At 42.2% G+C, this 21,830-nt stretch overlaps 1 protein-coding gene across 6 annotated transcripts in view; it reads left to right on the plus strand.

Annotated features, from left to right (window-relative positions):
• NFIA (nuclear factor I A) overlaps positions 1–21,830 on the plus strand; it is a 368,251-nt gene that overhangs the window by 255,136 nt on the left and 91,285 nt on the right. For all 6 annotated transcript variants that reach the window (XM_045064622.1, XM_045064620.1, XM_045064623.1 and 3 more), the window contains exons 5-6: positions 4,410–4,527; positions 10,802–10,929. In XM_045064622.1, the coding sequence (XP_044920557.1) occupies positions 4,410–4,527; positions 10,802–10,929 (246 nt within the window). The remainder of the gene's footprint in view (positions 1–4,409; positions 4,528–10,801; positions 10,930–21,830) is intronic.

Consider the following 21,830-nt stretch of genomic DNA (forward strand, 5'->3'; position numbering starts at 1 on the left):
GATTAGTTTTTCTCATTTAGGAGAGGTACTTTTGAGGTTGTTTTGAGGATGAAGTTAGATATAAGAAATTAAATGCTCCTTGGTGCTCAGGAAAACCTGCTGAAAGCCCATCTTTCTCAGATATCTCCCTCAGGCTCTTCCTGTTCTCCAGATGAGAGAGCCTGAGAATACCCGGGCCACTGTGGGGACACTTGACAGTGACCCCTCCCCACAGGCATGGGGCTTTCTCTGTAACTGTCACAGAATCACTGACTCCGATTCCATTGCAATCGGCTGACCTTCATACGATGCATACACACGGACAGTACCAGGGAGTGCTTCCTGACAAGACCATTTGGAAGAATGCGGAGTTTGGGTCAGTGGTTTATTAGGATTTTTTAACCCAGGTTGTGAGACCCCTTCTCAGCTCAGAAATTTAACAATGTCCTAAAATCGGAGACACACATAAGCAGTTTGTGAAGCCCTGAAGTTACTCAGTATAACTTCAACGGACACTTGGAGAAGAAAGCAGAACAATACCGCTGCCCCACCCGATAAGCATTTTGCTAGATTACAAGCCCAGGGTGCTAAACTTCATAGGAAGTAAACATAGGGGCAAGCAAAGGAACATTTCTGTGGGTTGGGTTTTGTTTTGTTTTTCATCTTTATTTTTTTTATTTTTTATTTTTTTATAAACATATATTTTTATCCCCAGGGGTGCAGGTCTGTGAATTGCCAGGTTTATACACTTCACAGCACTCACCATAGCACATACCCTCCCCAATGTCCATAACCCCACTCCTCTCCCCCTCCCCACCTCCCCCCCCAGCAACCCTCAGTTTGTTTTGTGAGATTAAGAATCACTTACAGTTTGTCTCCCTCCCGATCCCATCTTGTTTCATTTATTCTTCTCCTACCCCCCAACCCCCCCACGTTACATCTCCACGTCCTCATATCAGGGAGATCATATGATAGTTGTCTTTCTCTGATTGACTTATTTCACTAAGCATGATACCCTCTATTTCTATCCACGTTGTTGCAAATGGCAAGATTTCATTTCTTTTGATGGCTGCATAGTATTCCATTGTGTGTGTGTGTGTGTGTGTGTATATATATATATATATATATATTCCATTGTATGTATATATATATATGTATATACATATATATATACCACATCTTCTTTATCCATTCATCCGTTGATGGACATCTAGGTTCTTTGCATAGTTTGGTTATTGTGGACATTGCTGCTATAAACATTCGGGTGCACGTGCCCCTTCAGATCACTACGTTTTTCAATCTCTCTGAGAGATGTGCACACTGCACTTACTCTGTATTTTCCTTTCTTCACTGGTTCTGGCCCCTTCAACATTTTAATAAGATAATTAAGGCAGAAGGCATTTTTCCGTGGTACAACGTGGTCAAGAGAATGTGAGGTGTGAGTGCAGCTGGGCACAGGGCCCTAGACTTCTCCTCTCAGTCCAGCCAGGTCGTACACTCATACCTGCCTTTATCTTTTCTTCCAAGGGGGTGAGGAAGGCCTGTGCACTTCTGCCGGTGCTCGGGAATGAAGCCACTGTGCCATTCCGCTGAGGCCCGAACCTCATCCTAGAACTTAGAAAGAACATCTAAATCCAGACCCTCAACTCCTGTCAGCCTCATCCTTCTTCCTGAGTTAACGCGAGGTGTGACTCTGTACACCCCATGAAGGCACAGACATCAGTCTGTAACATTAATACGTGCCTGCTCTACGCTGACCGCGAAGAGGGATGCGGGCTGACGTGTGGGAGTAATCTCCTTCCCACCTACCCCAGCCTATTGCATCCATAAAACACTATGAAATAAAAGGGGAAACTATGCAAATAAACTTCGTAGAAAAAGTAAATTAGGGAAGGACTAGCAAAATCATTCACTGGAACTCTGTTTACACTTGTCGTCAAGCTCAACCATTTGTTTTTGACCTAAAGGCCCTTCCTCCATTACAGCCTGTCATTAAGAGATAGGTTTGAATTTCAGAACGTGTATGTGAATTTCAGAACTTTCCATTTCTTAGCAGTGACTGTTTTTATACAGTGACAGCTATGATTAAGGTTTAGCTGTTGCTAGTAATCAAACAACTAAGTGTTGATTCTTAGGTATTACGTATCCCTTCCTACCCTTCCTCAGTTCCAGACTCTTCTTAGGTTACCACAATTCACCCACTTGCCCAAGCAGTAATCCTGGGAATCATCCCATACGCGCCCTTTTCTGTTATTACTACACTCAAGAAGTCAACACATTTCCCTGAGTTTATCTCCTAAGTTGCTTACACTAGGCTCTCCCTTTTCAACCCTTGAGTTCAGACCCATCCCCCGCTTACCTTTTTTTTTTTTTTTAAGATTTTATCTATTTATTTGACAGAGAGAGATCGCAGTAGGCAGAAAGGCAGGCAGACAGAGAGGGAAGCAGGCTGAGCAGAGAGCCCGATGCGGGACTCGATCCCAGGACCCTGAGATCATGACCTGAGCCGAAGGCAGCGGCTTAACCCACTGAGCCACCCAGGCGCCCGCCCCGCTTACCTTTTTTAAAATGACTCCACTGGCCTCTATGGTTTTACTGATTATATTCTTCAACGGCCACTCCTTTGTCCCCCATGCCTATCTTCATGAGAGGATGATGTTTCTAGGTTATGAAGGCAAGTTTGGTAATACGTTCTTATGTTTTGCTGCTTCTCCTTCAACTACCAATCATTCCATGTGACCAGTACTTACTGCCTGCCTCTTGGTGTCAGGGGTTATAGTAGATGCTGGCAGTATAACCCCGATGGTCTGCAGTTAGTACAGTGTGACAAGCACTTCAGTAGCTCACAAACTTGGGAATCTGCTGGACTTAAAGTCAGGTTCCTTAAAGAAATTCATGTTCCTAAAGACCCTTTGTAACCTGACCTGAGCCCTCCCATCTTTTCTCCATGTACTGTATATTTCAGCACACCGAGTTATCAGAAATCCAGTTTTCATTTTATATTCTCTCTCCTTTATAAATGCTGTCCCCCCTACCTAGCATGCCTCTGTTCCTCTCCATTGGGTGATTCCAACTTGTCCCTCTAACATCTTCCCAGGCATCATGTTTTCTGAGGTCCTCTTACTCCCAGAACCTCTCACTCCCCAGCTGGGTTAGATACCCACTTCTATGTGGCCATATCAACTTAAGAATAACTCCAGCAAAGGACTTATCACACTGTATTGAAAATAACCTGCCAACCTTCCCTCCAGAGCTGTCCAGGGCAGGGACCATGTCTTCCATCTAAGCGTCTTCCGTACCCAGCACAGTTCTTGGCAATAGCAGAGATCATTTGTTGAAAGAATGAAAATCCCTGGTTCGTGAGATTCCTAATTATCCTTTCTTCTTATGGATATTAGCCTCTATTTAATTTATTTATATATCCACTTATATGGGCTTGACTCAGAAACCAGTGCCTTAATACAATAATATATGAATCTATTGCTCCTGCTTTTGCATAACCTTTCAAAGGACGAGGTTATTTCCACTCCTATAGCTGTACCACTAACTTTGCACAGCGTTGTTTTATCAGATTGATAGGTGTTATTTATTCATTCAAAAATATCTGTGAAGCTGCTACAGTCAACAAGGTCTCTGGAGGGTCTAGGCCTTAAAAAAATAATACAGGGAATGACATCTCATACAATAGTCAGCTCTGAAAATCACATATAATCAATTATCTTTAATAGTCTCTTAAGCCAGACATTGGAAAATTCCTGTGTATAAGTATGTTCTTGGTGAGCCTTACAGTGTCTGTGTGGCCGCGAGTCTCTGCCTTGACAGTGTGGAGGCAGAGACCATCTGTAAATAAGTGGGCATGGCCGTGTTACAGTCAAACTTTACTTAGAAGAAGTGTGGCTCACGAACCCTGGTTTGAGGACCCTGCCTCCCAAATAAAGTGGAGGTGTGTGTAGGCACCAAGGCGGTTCAGAGTAAGGAAAGATCGCACATTTCTCATTGCAGGAGATTGGGAATGGGTAGCCCGGAAAGATGAATTTGCAGTTCAGAATGAATTCCAAAATACCAATGAGCAAAAGCAGTCAGGATCAGGCAAAGTTAGGAAAGCCCAGAGAATGTTCTGGCTGGTCGTTCAAGAAAAGTTTCAGAGCAAAACTCGGAGGTCTTTTCGTTAAAACCCTCTGGGAGTGTTGCAACCTTGGTGACAGTTTGCCATTACAAAAAGAGAAAAGACGAAAGGTGCATTATAAAACAGAGTCTTTCTGGCATAGACAGTTTTTGTTCTCAACATTCTTTGGAGGTCAGAGTTCATTACTGATTATTTTGGATAAGCTTCCTGTATAAATTCAGAAATAAAATGTGTTATATGCAACACTAATGTATGTTGTCATTGATCTTTTATTCACAGATCATAATTTTTTTTTTTTTTCTAGCACCAATAGCTGCAGGAACTGGCCCAAATTTTTCTCTCTCAGATTTGGAAAGTTCTTCCTACTACAGCATGAGTCCGGGAGCAATGAGGAGGTCTTTACCCAGCACATCCTCTACCAGGTAATTTGATGGGTGGCTCTTGTAGTTCCACACCATTTTGTCTCTGAGCCTGGAGGCACTTGCAATGTGAGTGTACTGGTAGCAGATACTAGAGAAGCGTGTTCAACCCCAGCAGACTTTTAGTCTTATTGGGAAGAGAAAGCAAATGCACCTGCTGCAGAAATATACGTGTGTGTGTCTGTGTGTGTATGTGTGTCGGACAGTAGAAAACAATGGGCTAAATTGTATGGCATAGGCCACACATAGTTAAGGAAGGCTTTATCCAAAAAGATTGGCTTGCATTCAGCTGTAAAGGTTGGTTTCAAGTTGGCAAGGTGGGAAGGAAAAGGAATAGTGTATGCGTGGGGAAGGATGCATGATAAACACAGCCTGTTCTCAGCGCATTAAGGACTAGTTTGACTGGGGAGGAGGCATGTGTTTTGGCTTGTGTGGACACTGGCAACACCGGTTCCGGTCCCGGTGCCTCCAGCAGACGTTACAGCGCGGTCTCAGGGCGTTTGCCCCCGCAGATCTCAAAATCCAGGCTATTGGAACTGTCCTGCGACTCAAAACCTACTTGATATCTAGGTGTGTGGTCACAAAAGTGAATGCAGTCCTGTGGCAGGGCGGGGCTGGCTCATAAAGTCTGTTGCCCCAGGAGACCTTTAAAAAAAGTAAAGCTGGAAAAGCACAACCAGATAAGGATTCCGGGGTTCTGGATCCCCTTGAGGTCACAAAGCCCAAATCAAAATGAAGCATTTTGCAAGATCCTGTTGCCTCTAGATAACCGGTACCAGAAGGAAAGGGATTAGGCATTAAACCCACAGTATTCTTTTACAAATTGGCTTTAGCACTGGACTGTGACAACAAAGAAAAGAATGGTGCAGAACGATCTTTAATGTTTGTGTACTTTGCAGAAAAACGTTTCACAAAGGTATAGTCTCCTTTCAAGCAAGCCTTGGAGTTTTATGATTTAAAACAATGACCAGATTATAGAAATTTTCCTTGGTGGCAACTCCGTCTTACCTTGACTTTATATATTTTAACCAGCATTACGGAAAGAGAGAATCCACTTCGTCATGACGAATACCTTGAAAACAGTTAAATACCAGTTATTCCCTAAATATAACCGCCAGATCGTACGCTCATCTTTCACGTTGTTTAAGGGTTCCCCTTAGTTCCTTATAGTATCAGATCCTCAGGGAAAAAAAAGTCTGAAATCCAAAGTACATTTATAATGAAAGAATGAGATTGTGAACACATTCAGGTGTTAATACATTTTGAGGATTTTTAATGTTTGCTGATGGAGGGGACATTGTGCGTAACTGCACTCAGTCAACATGAAAAAGCTTTGCAAATACTTGTGGGCAGTGATTAATTTAAAAGTTGATGGGCTGTTTGTTTTTCATATGTGTGCTGCGCATGTACCATGGACATCCCAAACAGTCCATGTCTCCCTTCCTCTCCCGAGCCCCCATCCCCAGCCTTTTGACTTCTCCAGCTGTTTTGTTGCCTCGTGCTGTGATTCTGTGAGTGGAAACCTGGTTTTTAATGTCATTTAAAAGGCTACTGTCATTCTCATATTCTGCAAATAACTAATCTTGATAAGGAGCTAATTATAAACAGCAGCAGTAGTTAATAACTTGGTAATATGTTTGTTTTACTCTCATTAGGCTCTCCTAGGATGGGTTTTATTTTTTTTTAATTATCCTCTAAATATATAGACTCAGCAGAATTATCTGTGTACAGGTTAGAAAATGTGCCCAGAAGAATACTGCAGATTTACATATAGAAAAGTTCATCAACCAATCAATATTTGTTCATGCCGGGCCAATATTAATCGGTCACGTGGTCTGTAGCAGACACTGTATTAGCTGCTTTATATCCCGGATATGATTTAATCTTCACAATACTTTTACCATGGAGACGGTGTTGCCAGTTAACAGTGGATCAACCCAGGGGCCAGAGAAGTTGAGTGACTTGCCCAAGGTCACAGAGCTAGTAAATGGCACAGTCTACAGTCAAATTCAGGTGTGCTGGAGCTTTAAAAACATGATATTTTCGCATTCAATCCTCTTAGGAATGGGGCTTACTCTTTAAGTAAGAAACGATAGAACATGAATCCCCCTAAAAGGAATATCTATTATCCCTATGTTTCCTCGATTCTTAGGGTGTGCTACCTTGAATTACTGTTACCATCTTTAAGATTTGTACATGTCCTGCCTCCCCATCTGGACGGTAATTCCCATAGAGGACAGTGTGTAAATGCTCCAATTTGGCAACAGACATTTCTTTTTTTTTTTCCATTGTATTTTATTTTATGTTATTTCTTTTCAGTGTTCCAAAATTCATTGTTTATGCATGACACCAGTGCTCCATGCAATACGCACCCTCCATAATACCCACCACCAGGCTCACCCAACCCCCCATCCCCCTCCCCTCCCGCAACAGACATTTCTTAACAGGGACATTGTCCTAGGCACTGTGAGTATAACATCAGGTAAGATGAGCCTTACAGTCTAATGGTGGAGACTGACATGTAAATGGAAGTTTTCAGTTCAGGGTACTACGAACACTCAGGAAAGAGTCATTTTGCAGATTTGTGGGTGCAAGGTAAGGCTTCCATGCCTTGCATATCATCAGAATTAAACAAGTATTTAGAATGGAGGTGATAGTTTACCTTAATTTCTAGGTACAGTTGCTAGGAATACAACCAATTCCACATGCAGGAAGAGATGGTGTGTTTCTCCCCAAAAGAGTACTTAGCTTTCTCTTAGGCAGAGATCTTACTAGTACTTTCTTATTTTCCTCCAGGGTTTCTGGGAGAATGGAATCAGTGTGTTAGAAAGTCAAGAGCGAGAAACCATAATCAATGACTGATTCATGTCTAAGTTAAAAGAAAAAAAAATAAAGGAGATGGATAGTCATTAACTTCAGTGCTGTTCCCCTTGGTGGTAAACATCTCTAAAATCACAGAGGGGGTTGTATAAAAATTGGGATAAAGTTAGACTTTTTTATCCCAAAGAATTTCATCAAGATAAATCACCGGTCAGGTTTGTGAGGTCAGTAAACTTTGTCTTGGAAGCCTTCACATGTCCATCCTGGCACCTCTCACTTCCTTCACTCCTGGATCTTTTTCTCTCCTCCACGCTGTCCCTCCACCCTCCAGACATTTATCCTGTATCAACCTCGGAAAAGTCCTTGCTTTCAAATAAAGATGGGAGCTAATATCTACAGAGTCTCACCTTGAGGATTAGCAAGTTCATGGAATATTTGCGTTTTCTTAGAGGACACCAAGGAAATCAAAAACTTTAGAAACTCAAAAAAAAATTAATAACAGAAGAATTACAGGCCACGGAGTTGGCCTTTTGTGTTAGATCTCAGTGAATCGTGACACTTGGGCTAATGCCTGTCGCAAGTACTCATATGGCTGTTTCTAAGTCAATAGCCCAGTTCAGCAGTTTTTGAGTATCTGCTATTTGCCAAACATTGTGGTAGGCACTACAGATTTTTAAAAAAGAAGAAGAAGAAGGTGATTTCCCTACAGAGCTCACAGTCCCATCAGAACATAGAGGTCTTGCCTTTTATTTGCCAGGAAACATAAAGGAAATATTCATATTTGTTTTAGCATGTATTCTACCAATTTCCAAAATGGTTTCAAGTGGCTTTCAAGTTTTAAATACATCAGGTGCTATATTAAATATAGATAGAGAAGCCAGAAACCATATGGGAAAATGGGAGAGATTGTTTTATCAGGAGCCTGACCCAAGAGTTGTACCTTACATTTAATCCTGAGATTCCTGGTTGCCAAGGCAAGAAGGGGAAGCATGAGGTTATAGAAGCAGCATTTTCTGATAAAAGGAAAGAATGGAACTTCATGCAAAGAGATCGTATTTTTTTCTGATTTTATGTATTGGAAGGAATTTTTGTGAACATCCTGCTGTTAAAAAAAATTTCTAGGGAGTGCCTGTGGCTCAGTGGGTTAAAGCCTCTGCCTTCGGCTCTGGGCATGATCCCAGGGTTCTGGGATCAAGCCCCACATCGGGCTCTCTGCTCAGCAGGGAGCCTTCTTCCTCTCTCTCTCTCTGCCTGCCTCTCTGCCTACTTGTGATCTCTGTCAAATAAATAAATAAAATCTTAAAAAAAAATTCTATTCGAAGTACTTTCATAAATTATAGAAAAGTTCTCCAAGTGGCTATTTTTCATTGAACTTCAAGGAAAGCCAAGCAAAGAACATAAAATACGCTATTAAAGGTTTTCCTTTGGGTACTAAGCTAGCATGCTACAGATATGTTGCTTTCCTGTGGTCTGGCTTTAATGAGACCAGAACTTAAAGGCAAAGCATACTGGAATACCAACTTTAATAATAGAATTTCTTGCGTTAGATTGGGCCCTCCACATTTGCTTATTCGAATTGCAGCCATCGCCTCTTCACTGTCTCGCTGCTCCTAGGATCCATCTCCTCCTTTTTGCTTTGCTTTTCCAAAGCCACCATCTGCACGCCTACAAGAGTGGACTTCCTGAAATCAGCTCTGATGTCACTCCCTGTTGACACTTTCTCAGGGAGTCTTCATGGCCGACAGGATAAAATCCGGATTTGTATCATCTTCTATCACCTCCACCCCCTTCTTTCACTCTGACACAGCTGGCAATTCTCTACATGTTTTGTACCTTCCTCATGATGTTGCTTCTGCCTGATACACACCTCCTTCCTGGGAGCCATGTTCAGAGTATCTGATAACCTGCGTGACACAAGCGTTCCGATTAGAACGGGTGCTGCTCTGCCGCCGGACGCAGGCTGAGTCCTGGAACGCCCCAGATGCACACAACATTAGTCCTTTAGTTTGTGCATCGTGAGGGCGTCCTGGGGCACAGCTGGTGTGGCAAGGGCGGGGAAACTTGAGTTGGTGACACTTTGCCAATTAATAAAGAAGGATTTTAGAATCTTAAAATAAAAATGGCTGCCTGAGTGGTGCCTCAACCAAAAGCCAGCCTCTCCGTGCCCTCTTCTTCCTTATGCCTGCCTTCTTGACACGTACCCATACAGACAGCTCAGGAACTCTGTCCGTCAGGAAGCTTTTCCCAACCTTCCAGGCATATCATTGTTTTCTTCTTTCATCACGAAATCTACTGTGTCCTGTATGTGCTTTCATCATAATACCTACATTTCTCTTTTGCACAATTTTATTTGCCTCTGCATCTCTATCTGCTGGACCGTGAACTCCATGTAGATAGGAACCATGTCGGATGCATCTTGATATCCCAGCATTTAGCACAGCACCTAACACGTAGAAGAGACACAGCACGGTGTTTAATAAATGAAAACATATTAAAAAGTCTGTACCCTGACACACGAGGAAGAGATTTCCCAGTGGGCATTCCCACTAGGTATGAAATCTATTCATTCTGGTAGCATGTTAGTGACATAATCAATTAAGACAATTAGAACATATTAGCAACATGGCATTTCACTGTCTTTTCACTCCTGAAGCCTCAGCTTGGGGGGAAAACTCAGCCCTTCAACTAGAGGAAACGCTGGAATTTCCCAGCCATACCTCTCCCAAAAAAAAAAAAAAAAAAAAAAAAATACCCAGAGCTTCATTCTCATGACCTCTGTGTAGCCATCAAAAGAGGAAGAGCCTAAAAAGGACTGGGCCACTCTTCCTCAGAGCGAAATGTACTCCTTCCCCCTATTTCTATCTCTTTGGATCATTGTATTTGTCTCTAGCATCTCCATCAGAATCTGGACTAGGGCAGCTACGCAGCAAATATTTTTTGAATGAACAGATCCAAGTGGAAGGTGAGAAAACTTAGGGGAAAAGAGAGAGAGAGAGAGAAGCAATCCAAGCTCTTCTTCTGGAGGGCTGTGAACCCAGATCTCTATTCTTCCTGGGGTGCCAGAGGGATCGAGTGATGTGCAGGGAAATTGCTGCTGGCTAGGTCCCCACTGCTGCCTGAGGAGACACGAAATGCAGTCTTCCTGCAGACATTTCCAGGTGGAGACGGGAGCAGGAGCCAGGCCCCCAGTTCCTCAAAGGAGAAAGGAACAGGATGTGGCAGCAGCAACTTGAGGGACAATAAAAATCAAAATCCCAGACACTTGGAACAACACAGACCCAAGACTTTGTTCCACATCCAGTGACTCACTCAACTGAACAGGAGCCTAAAAAGAGTCCTAGAGCTACACCCGAGTTGCCCAATTGCTTCCTCCTTTGGCTTTCTTTCCACCAGAGATGCGCTATCCAAGAGAGGTGGTTTGGATGGCTTTAAAACATGTCCCCATTTGTTATTTCAGCTCCACAAAGCGCCTCAAGTCTGTGGAGGATGAAATGGACAGTCCTGGTGAAGAGCCATTTTACACAGGCCAAGGGCGCTCCCCGGGCAGCGGCAGTCAGTCCAGCGGATGGCACGAAGTGGAGCCAGGTGAGCGGGGCAGGCGCGCGGGCGTGTGGCCAGCGCACCCACGTCTAAAACACGCGTGGGGGCCGTGTGCACCTCGACGGAAGGAAGCCGGCTCACGGTGGCCGAGCCTTCCACACGAACACCTGTTCCTCTCTGACGGCTGCTTCCACCAAAGGGGGGCCTGGAGCACATACAGCTGAACTGAGAGGCTGTCAGAATGGGCCGAGGCGCTTGACTCTTACATATCCTCACCTACGCTACAGTCCCAGATGCATGTGCCTTTGCTTTTGCATTTCCCCTAAGTGCCTTTGGGGATTGGCTTTTGGGATTATCTTTTCATAATCTCGGAGAAAAATCTGTCCACTCTTTCAGCCGGATGGCTAATCTTAGAAAGGAGAGGAGGGTCCCCGTGTTACAGTGTCGACTTGGACTTTTAGAAAATGAGGAGGTGCTTAAATGTGTTTTCGGGTTACTGGGTATCACCGTGAGCACTTTTCTGTTGAAACGGAGCAACCATCTTTCTGTCCATCTCTAGTGAACTAAGCAAATGTTGACGGCTAGCCTGACCTCCCGGGATAGTCTAGTCTTGGCTCTGAGTCTTGAGAGGAATGTGAGCAATTCAGCTAGCAGAAGTGTTTTGAAACCTTTCTCCGTGTCTAACCTCTGCATGGACAAGGGAGCATCTTCTCGTGCGCCTTCTTCAACCTGCAAAGTCACATGGGTAGAGAGGATGGGGTGTGGGTTTGGAACAGAGAGTCAGAGTGTAACCCTGGCTCTTGCTGCTGCTGCTGGCTGGGGGGGTATAGGCAAATGACCCAACTTCTCTGAGCCTAAGTGTCTCCGTGTTCATAATCTGTCGATACTAATAACTGTTTCAATGCTCTTGAGAATGAAGTAAGGTAACATACACAACCCATCTAAGAGTTATACCTACCTAGCTCCGAGGAACTTTGAAACAAAATGCTTTCTGATCCTTCTGTCCCCGCCTAGGCCTCAGAGGGATTCCTTGCAAGAACAGACAAACGCCAAAGAGATTTTGGAACTAACCCTTTTGTCTTCAGATCTTAATACCTCTCTCTCCTCTCTGACATATCAAAACACAATCCTCACAGGGACTGGCATGAGAGAGATTTTCGGGGTGATGGAACTGTTGTGTATCCTGATTGTGGCGGTGGGTACAAGAATCTAGACATGTGTTAACATTCACAGAAGTGGATACCTTCCATCCCCCAGCAGTTTTATTGCATGATAATTAAAAACAAAGGAACCTCAGGCCCCACAGGCCAAGTCCTTTATCTTGCTCCTTCTACTAAAATGCACAAGTTTCATTTGGTCTTGCTTGTACTTAATTTTCTCACTCACTCATTCAGCCATCCTCACTGGGAACTTTCTGCCTGGTCCCGGGATCCGAAGGGTGAATGGGAAGCCTCTGGCTTTGGCTTTCAAGGAATTCACAGTTGGGGGTGGGACACAGATGTATCAGGAGAACATTACATGGTGACAGTTGCAAAAGTACAGAGATGAGGACCTTGGCCTCCATCTTCTCATTATTTCTAATAATTACCAACACAGCAGTCAAGGTGTGGTGGATCTTCTAGAAAGGTCATACACATCTGCTTCGCAACACTCTTAGCTCACGCCGGTTCACTGAGAGTGCCTAAGAAATAAAGCCAGGCCTAAATGCAGATGAAAATGCTGACTCCCCATTGCCACCAACGGCATCATCAGCAAGATCTCAGGATAGTGCCAATGAAAAGTTTATGTGCTATTAAAAAATTAAACTTCTTTGAACCCTTTTTAAAAGGCTAATTAGAGTTCTAGCCAGTTTACCTGCTTCAGTGAAACTCGGAATCGAGATATATAGGTTTGGGACGTGGTGCTTGAGTATTGTGTTAATGAGGTTTTATACACAGTGAAGCTGCTTTACCGTGTTGATGTACATGAAGCCCCACCCCCACCCCCCAGACTCTTCTCCAGGACCTTAAGTAGGTATTTTGGTGGGGGTGGGGGGCATATTGGAGGCAGAGGGAGGCAGGTTGAATATAGGGTACTTTGACCTAGTGACTCTTTTTTTTCAGAGTAATTCTTTTCCACTTTGCACCCTGTGAGTCAAATGATCATAAATTTTAACATCTGAATGCCTAGATCCTTTGCAGTCGTTAAATAATGAAAGTTTAACGGCTGAATTCTTTTTGGGTAATGATACTATATGTGCGGCATAATAGAGAAATCCCCCACAATTATACTGGATTCTTGGATTGACTGTCCATCCGCTCTCTCTATTGCGTCACAGAAAAATGCAGTTTCATGGTGTACGTGTTTGGGGTTGGAGGAGGACAGTGGATACATTTACACTTGGCCATATTCAGCGTAGAAAGTCATAATTGAAACAGGGCCTGAGGGGACATTAAAACTCAACCGAAGGATGTTGTACATGTGCCTGGTGACTTTGGTGTCATTAACTCACACCAGCCATTTTAAATGGATAATTTATGCTGCCAGATGGTCCTTTTTGGGGATTTTCCATCTAGCCCAATCCCCTTTTTGGCACAGAGAACACCCTTATGTTGTTCCCACACTGATCCGGGCCTGCGTAGCTTTTCCCTGGGGGTACAGTTCATTGAGTAGGAGGCTTTTAGTGGTTCCCTCATGTAAATTACCTTCAGAACATGTTAGGAGTTACTTATACTGAATGCACCAGCAGCCTCTTGGTTGCCGACAGAGGGGATAATTCTCTCAAACAAATGCGAAAGGATACTTTGTCCATGCCTCCTATGTGACACAGGAAGCACGGCCTGTCCTGACTCCTCACTTAGAGAGCTTTGCATCTGTTTACCTGCCCTCAGATGCTTTTTCAGGACTCCCTGCCAAAAGAGGGCCGAAGGTGGCCAGAGGAGACAAATTTCCTTGAGCAACAGGAAGGCTTTGGAAAGTAAAACAAACCAGACATGCAGTAAATTACATGGGCTCTTTCAAATGTCTTTTGTAGTATCCTGTTCCCCATTAGTTTATCTCAGCAGTCTCAGTGCAGAGCTCTTATTATCTGGGAAGAAGGGCATAGGAGATGAAAGATGATGTTAGTTTAAGAACATCAGACAACCTCCAGCTGACTTTTGCTTCTCTTACAATGCCGCATTTGTTCCCTCCACTTAGTTTCATTTCCCAGTTATCTCAAAACTGGGTTAGATTCGAAGCTTTGAAGCTAATCACGCACTGATGAAATGAATTCTGTGAAATTCTATCAAGGAAAAACTCACATACCATCAACTCTTGTTTATCTGTACAAATGAATAATTACAGAGAAACTCATAATGCAAGTAAATAGGAAGCCAAGAGGCGCCTACGTGGGCTCAGATGCTACGCACGGTGCTTCCATACACACGGTAAAAACTGCAGTTACGATTGTTGGAGTACCTTCTGTATACCAGGATTTTGTGTTTTGTTTTGGTTTGGTTTTTAACTACCCTGAATTGTGCAAGACAGAATGGAAGGATCTTGCCTCAGCAGAGAAGAAAGCAGAATTGTAAAAGGTTAGGTGACTTGTCTCAGGCCACACAGATAGTAAACCTGTGGATCCAGGGTCCAAACTTGAACCTGAGTCTGAGTTCAGAGGTTAAGTTTTGTCTTCTATGCTCAGTAACCTCTTTACCATAATGCTTATGCTTATAATTGAAGATCTCATGTCCTGGGTTTGTATTGAAATTAAAAACACAATAATAAAAACGAAAAAATAACTCAACAGAAAGACCTGAAAAATCCCCCAACTTTTCTTTATCCCAAAGCCTTGTCGTATAATCGAAAGCCAGAGAAGGAGTGTGGGTTATTAAACACACATAGGACACAATATATGAGCAAATAGTGTTAACTTTTAACTGAGTAAAATGTTAATTTTTTTCCCTATAAATTCAAATCATCTTCAGCATTCCGATCTTTGTTCAAATAAGATGTCAATCAGAGAGGCTCCCAGTGATCTAAAGACTTGGTGTTTTTCTTCCATCATTCAATAATTCTTAACCTTGCTTTTCTTTCTTCGTATGCCTGTCTACTCCTCTCATCTGTGTTCTCTCTGGAGAATGTACACTCCATGGGCAGTGGGACTTAGTCTGTCTTTTTCACTGCTTATCCCCAGCATCCATATCAGCATCTGGTACATAATATGTACTCAAGAAATATTGATGGATTGAGTGGAGCCTACAAAGCAGGGAATTGGGGGTGTTTTCAATAAACCTAAACAAAATTTGCCAGCAGTAATCCTCCCAGAATTGATGTTTGCTGTATTTTCAATCCGTAGACTCTTACTTAGTCAAATCTAATTATTAACAAGTAGTAAGCCAACGACAGCTCAGGCTCAACCATGGGCCACATTGACAAGTAATGGTGTACCAAACTTTATTACAAGTATTGTTCGCCTTAAAGGGTATGCCTTTAAGTTAATCAACCCTTTTTTTGAGATAATACTTATTTTTAATTTTTTAAATTAATTAATGTATTTTTAAAAGATTTTATTTATTTATTTTATTTTATTTATTTATTTCCCCCAACTTTAAATAGGAATGCCTTTAGTGTTTTTCTAGAGAAATAAAACCCTAACCTATTTTTTTTTTACTTTTTATTCATTTTTTATAAACATATATTATTAGCCCCATGGGTACAGGTCTGTGAATCATCAGGTTTACACACTTCACAGCACTCACCATAGCACATACCCTCCCCAATGTCCATAACCCCACCATCCTCTCCCTACCCCTCTCTCCCTGGCCACCCTCAGTTTGTTTTGTGACATTAAGAGTCTCTTATGGTTTGCCTCCCTCCTGATCCCATCTTGTTTCATTTATTCTTTTCCTACCTCCCAAACCCCCCACGTTGCATCTCCACTTCCTCATATCAGGGAGATCATATGATAGTTGTCTTTCTCCAATTGACTTATTTCGCTAAGCATAATACCCTCTAGTTCTATCCACATTGTCGCAAACGGCAAGATTTCATTTCTTTTGATGGCTGCATAGTATTCCATTGTATATATATACACACCACATCTTCTTTATCCATTCATCTGTTGATGGACATCTAGGTTCTTTCCATAGTTTGGCTATTGTGGACATTGCTGCTATAAACATTCGGGTGCACGTGCCCCTTTGGATCACTACATTTGTATCTTTAGAAACCCTAACCTATTTTAAAACAGAGCAGAGGAGGTAGCACACTCACTCATTGACTTGTGCAGTGTTGAGTTTCACTGCATGAAAGAATGCTTGTTCTCCATCTCTCTCTCTCATCTTCCTCCATTCTAAGTGCTGATCAGTATACCTCAAGTATGACTGATCAGTATACCTCAAGTCAGACCAACTCACTGAATCTTTATTAAGCGCTGACTGAGTGCACTATGAGATATGTACAAAGATGACTCTATTAGGTCCCTATCTTCCAAGGGCAAATCACATTTCCTTAGTTGTCAGCTACTCTCTGTAAGATGGGAACTGTTGTTTCCAGTCCGTCTCTGTCACAGAGTTGTCACAATTAAATGAGGTAATGAATTTGAACTTCCATTCCAAGTGCCAAAGTCCTTTTCTAAAGTGAATGTTTCTAATCGTGTGAGGTAGTGTTAAGATTATATTCAGCTAATGGTGGTTGAAAGGAGACAGGTTTAAATCCCTTAGAAGTAAAAGAGGAGAGTTATTCAGTCTAACTGGAGAATTCAGGACACTTTCCTCCAAAGGCAGCCATGGAATGAGGTGTCAGCTGGAACCCAGAGGAGAAACAGTCACTGACTTGAAAGTGAGACTTGATATTCCTTAGTCTTTTAATTATTAGTGTATATAAATTCAAGTGTTCTTCCTGTATCTTTCTTCCTGAGTTGCAAGGCAGCTTTGTGGTTGCCCTGTGAACCTTCTCATGCTTTGTTTCCCAAAAGCGACTCTGTTAAGGATCCATCCCGCTTCACACATTACCAAGTGGCACCACTTACTACATTTGAGACCACAGCTGCACCAAGCAAGTATGTTTCCGTGAAGTTCCACAAGAGGTTCAGATCATTTTTTTTAATTGTAAAAAAGCATGAAAGCATGAAATTGGGGCACCTGGGTGGCTCAGTCATTAAGCGTCTGCCTTTGGCTCAGGTCATGAACCCAGGGTCCTGGGATCGAGCCCCGCACCCAGCTCCCTGCTCAGTGGGGAACCTGCTTCTCTCTCTCCCACTCCCCCTGCTTGTGTTCCCTCTCTCACTGTCTCTGTCAAATAAATGAACAAAATCTTAAAAAAAAAAAAAAAGAAAGAAAAGAAAAAGCATGAAATTATAGGACTTTTGGTGAAATTCAGTACTCTCCTTGAAAACAGGAGGCAAAGACTCCTGAAATTTTCTTCTGAAGAAAAAAAATATTCAGAAATAGCATGCCTTCCTTCACACCACGATTGTCAGACCTTCTGAACAGGCACCATTACATCAGCCAAGACGTCAGGAGTTCTAAACAGTTCAATGAAGAGCTTTTAAAGTCAGATTTGATAAATAGTAAGTTTAGTTATAGTTCTCTCTTTTAAAAACTTTCAGTGATAAACTTCTTTCGTAGATAAACTTCTTCCCAAAGACTAAGTGCTCTTCATTTTTGAAGGTCAAGATTAAGCAGTGCAGTAACATGTGGTCTGTTCTTCTCATGATCATTAAGTAAAGAAAGACATTTTTAAAAGGCATTTGTAAAAGAATATCTTTGTAATCATCTGGTCAACCACTGGCCTGGGACCTGTAGACGCAGAGTTCAATGTCACCACTCCTGAGAGAGCACAGTTGGATTTTGCAGGCTTCTGTTCATTCATTGTCATTTTAAATACCACATATTAGGTTCACTTGGATTCCCAACTCTGCTGGTCCTAATTTGACCTACCAAACGTCATTCATCAATTGTAAGAGTGGGGGAAGTTTACCAACTTAAACTTGTAGCTGCGACTCAGAGGAGGAGGCCCATTATCACTGCCAATAAAAAGGCAGCAGACTGGTAACAATAGTACCTTGATCACAGACACTCTGCTGCACTAGCATATATTAGGGACAATGATTAAATCTCCCACAGTCTCCCGCTGTAATAGGAATAGTCGCTGTTACAGAACACTGCCGTAGGATCAATGTCTTGGCTTTTCTTCTGCATTTATGGAGCAGTGGGAAAGCATCATTCTGCAACCACATTCTCTTCCATTATCCCTTTAGTATTGGCACCAGCTCATTAGAGACTGGTCCACCAGGGAACACTGGTACAGTAGCAGGCAGTGGGGAGGGAAGGGGTGCTATGGTTTAGGGACCCTCCTTCCTCGGAGACATTTCATCCCAACAAGGGTTTATGGCAGGAAAACCGTGTCACACAGCGAGCCCTCTAACCACCCTTCCCAAATGTCCTTACTTTCTTTATCAAAGCTGTTTTCATCATGCCAAATAAAGGGCCTAAAATAACCAATTGTAATTGAGAGTCCAAAAGGTTCCCTATTAAAAAAAAAATACTCCTCTCACCTATATATACATATATTATATACAAGAAAGCATCGTCCAGAAAATGACTGTTATATTCCTGCAGCCTAGTCTAGTACCTGGCACAGGCTCTCCGTTCAATCAATATTTGTTGAATAAATAAATAAATAATAAGCTGGAGACCACACATGTCTGCGCTCACCCCGTGAGGGGGGCGAAGTGTTCAGGAAGCGGAGCGCTGCGTACATTTGCTGTGTGAATGAGTGCAGCCCTCTTGCATCAGAACCCAGATGCACAGTCTCGTGAATACAGAAGCGTCCCGGAAAACAGATGCTGCATTTCAGCTGGGCTCGTCTGAGTGCAGAAATTATCCACATCTCCAAATTGTTAATTTCATGTTTGAAATTGAGGCTGTGTAAATATTCCAGAAAGGAGAAAGAAAGAGATGGAGCTTATACCTTGGATGGAGACGGGGAATCTGCCCTCCCCTGTCCGCATCTCCGTCTTCAGCCCAGCCCCAGCAGCCTTGGTCAGCGAAGTGCTGGCTCATCGCATGGCCGAGTGTAGCATGTCGTGGGAAGGAACCCTACGGCAAGGTTTATTCCGGCCACACCAATCTTATGGGCTCGCTTAAGAAGGGAGAAAATAGGAGTGAAATAGAACATATCATAAAGAGGGAAAAGTACAAATTAAGAATCACAGCTCTATAATTCTTATATTCTGCCGTGAACCCCAGCCTGCCTGGGGACTTGAGCAGACTACTTCTCTGAATTTTTATCTCCTCATACGTAAAGGCTGGGGACAGTAAAACAGCCCAGGCTGTGTATGGTATAGCTCTGACATGATCAAATAGAGGTATATAAAAGTAGGAACTACTATTTCTTAAGTACCAGCTGTGTGCAAGGTACTGTGCATAGCCCCAAACATAGGGTATTTTAAAAATAGGTAAAGTAGGGTCGCCTGGGTGGCTCAGTGGGTCAAAGCCTCTGCCTTCTGCTCAGGTCATGATCTCAGGGTCCTGGGATCAAGCCCCACATCAGGCTCTCTGCTCAGTGCTTCCCCCCACCCCTCTCTGCCTGCCTCTCTGCCTACTTGTGATCTCTGCCTGTCAAATAAATAAAATCTTTTTTTTTTTAAAGGTAAAGTATACTTCGTAAACCATAAAGCGTTATACAAGTACTATGTATCTTTATGTTTTGGTAAATATTTGAAAACTCTGAAGTGCTATATGAGTTTAAGATATAAGCATACCTCATTTTATGGTGCTTTGATTTCTCCCCCTTCCCAGATACTGTGTTCTTAATGAAGGTTTGTTGCAACCCTGCATCAAGCAAGTGTCTTGGCATCATTTTTCCAACAGCAATTGCTCACTTCCTGTCTTGTGTCATATTTTGGTAATTCTTGCAACACTGTAAGCTTTTTCATCATTATTATATTTGATGTGGTGGTCTGTGATCAGTGGTTATAAGTTGCAAGAAGTTCAGATGATGGTTAGCATAGTAATAAAGTATTTTTAAATTAAGGTACATACTTTTTTTTTTTTTAGACATAATGGCATTGTACACTGAGTAGACTATTGCGTAACTTTGATGTGTACTGGGAAACCAAAAAATTCACTTGTCTTGCCTTTTTTGCAATATTCGCTTTGTTGTGGTGGTCTGGAACTGAACCTGCCTTATCTCCGAGGTACGCCTGTACATGAAGTTAAATGGAAAACATAGTTATGAATCTGTGTCTATTACATGCTAAGCACTGTGCAAGGTGAAAGAGGGAAAAATAAGTAAATAAGCCAAGACAGACTCTACCCTCAAAGTGTTTGTAGGCAGCAAAGGAAGGAGGGCTAACTGCTCAAACAAGCACCTCGTGGCCACAAAAAAGACAGGAGTACTAGGATTCATCCAGGTCAGGAGTTTATTCATTGGCTTATACCACTGCCCTCCACCGTATCTGCTTGAAAAAAACTGGTGCATCAAACATTCCATTATTAAAGCAACATTAGTAAAGGCTAGTCCCTATTTCCTTCCCTTCATAATACCAGACTTCTCTTTCTTTATCTCTAAAAAGCCTGTAGAAAACCAGTCAGTATGCTAGAAAACTCTCAGGAAGTGTGCAAAGCAATCTCATTTGACTCCGGCCAAAGATCTTTCTGCACCCATGGATTCAAATCCCCCTTCCCGAAACAGAGTGTTCTGATCTGTGGGTAATGAATGAAATTGGGCAGAATCTAAGCAAATGTTTACTTAGAGGAAATACAATTACTCTGAATTGACATTAAATTCACCAAAGGGAAAAATAACCAAAAGTTATAGTTGGAAGAGAAGAAACAAAAGAAACAGGTAGATGGGCAGGTAGATCAGACTTACCTAAGAGTTGGCTATGCTGGTTTTCCTGTATCTAATAAATTTTATTTATCTAGCATTATTAGATATTTGTAGAACTCAAACAGAAGGCAATTTTAACCTCATATAAGGAAAAAAAATTCTTTAGCGTTCTGACTTCCTCTCTTCTGTAAACAAAATGTAGATATTTCATAGACTCAAATAATAACCGCAATTTGACTAACAATGAAAGACAATTTAACCTATATTTTGTCATTGGAATGCTGCTGAAATTTTAAACATGTAAGTGTTTAAAACTGATAGCTAATATTTATTAAGCACTTACTATGGGCCAGACATAGTTCTAAGAGAGAGTTGGGGGGGAGAGAGATTTAATTTGTAAAAAATGATAGAGGTCAACAATAAATCTTTTTTCAGACTTACTTCCCTCTCTCATAGGTTTTTATATTTTTCCCACATACTGATTGTTCTATTTAAATGTGAAACAACAAAATACAACACCATCAGCTATATAGGAATAAAGTTTGGAATAAAGTTTTCTCTTTTTTTGTCCATCAGTGTCTTCAATAAAGTAGCTTTTTAATACTCCAGAATAGGGGCTTTATGTGAGGAATGGGGAAAGAAGAAGACAGAAACCTCCCTGCCTGTGCAGAACTCAAGGGTCAGTAGCTTTTCTGCCTGTGCTATGTGTCCATTTCTGTTGCGATTGTGAACATCCCACTCGCTTTCCTGCTCAGCAGAGGATTACAATAATGCCTATTTATCCTACTGTATCCATCCAAGGCTTTCAAATACATCATAAACTCATCATTAATCAAAGACATGGCACCCATTTCGAGATGATGGGTGAATTACATCCTACAAGATTACGAGAAATGCTCACATTGGCATAGTAAATCAGGAACTGTTTCCTGATAGATTCCTGAACAGCACAAGTCCTAAAATGGAGAGGGTTCTCTCCAGCACTGAATCACAAAGTGTGTCTCTTAAATAGGAGAAGACGTCAGGAATAAAAAATTTTGTCACTTTATGTCACAGCATCACTTAACCTTGATGAAAAATTAAACCGTGATGGAGAAACTCAATCTGTCGAAATACAGTGAATGGGGCTTGCCTCCTCAGAGTCAAGAATT

Source organism: Mustela putorius, unplaced genomic scaffold, assembly GCF_011764305.1.
Source record: "Mustela putorius furo isolate JIRA1106 unplaced genomic scaffold, ASM1176430v1.1 tig00003853_pilon_pilon_pilon, whole genome shotgun sequence".
Lineage (NCBI taxonomy): Eukaryota > Metazoa > Chordata > Mammalia > Carnivora > Mustelidae > Mustela > Mustela putorius.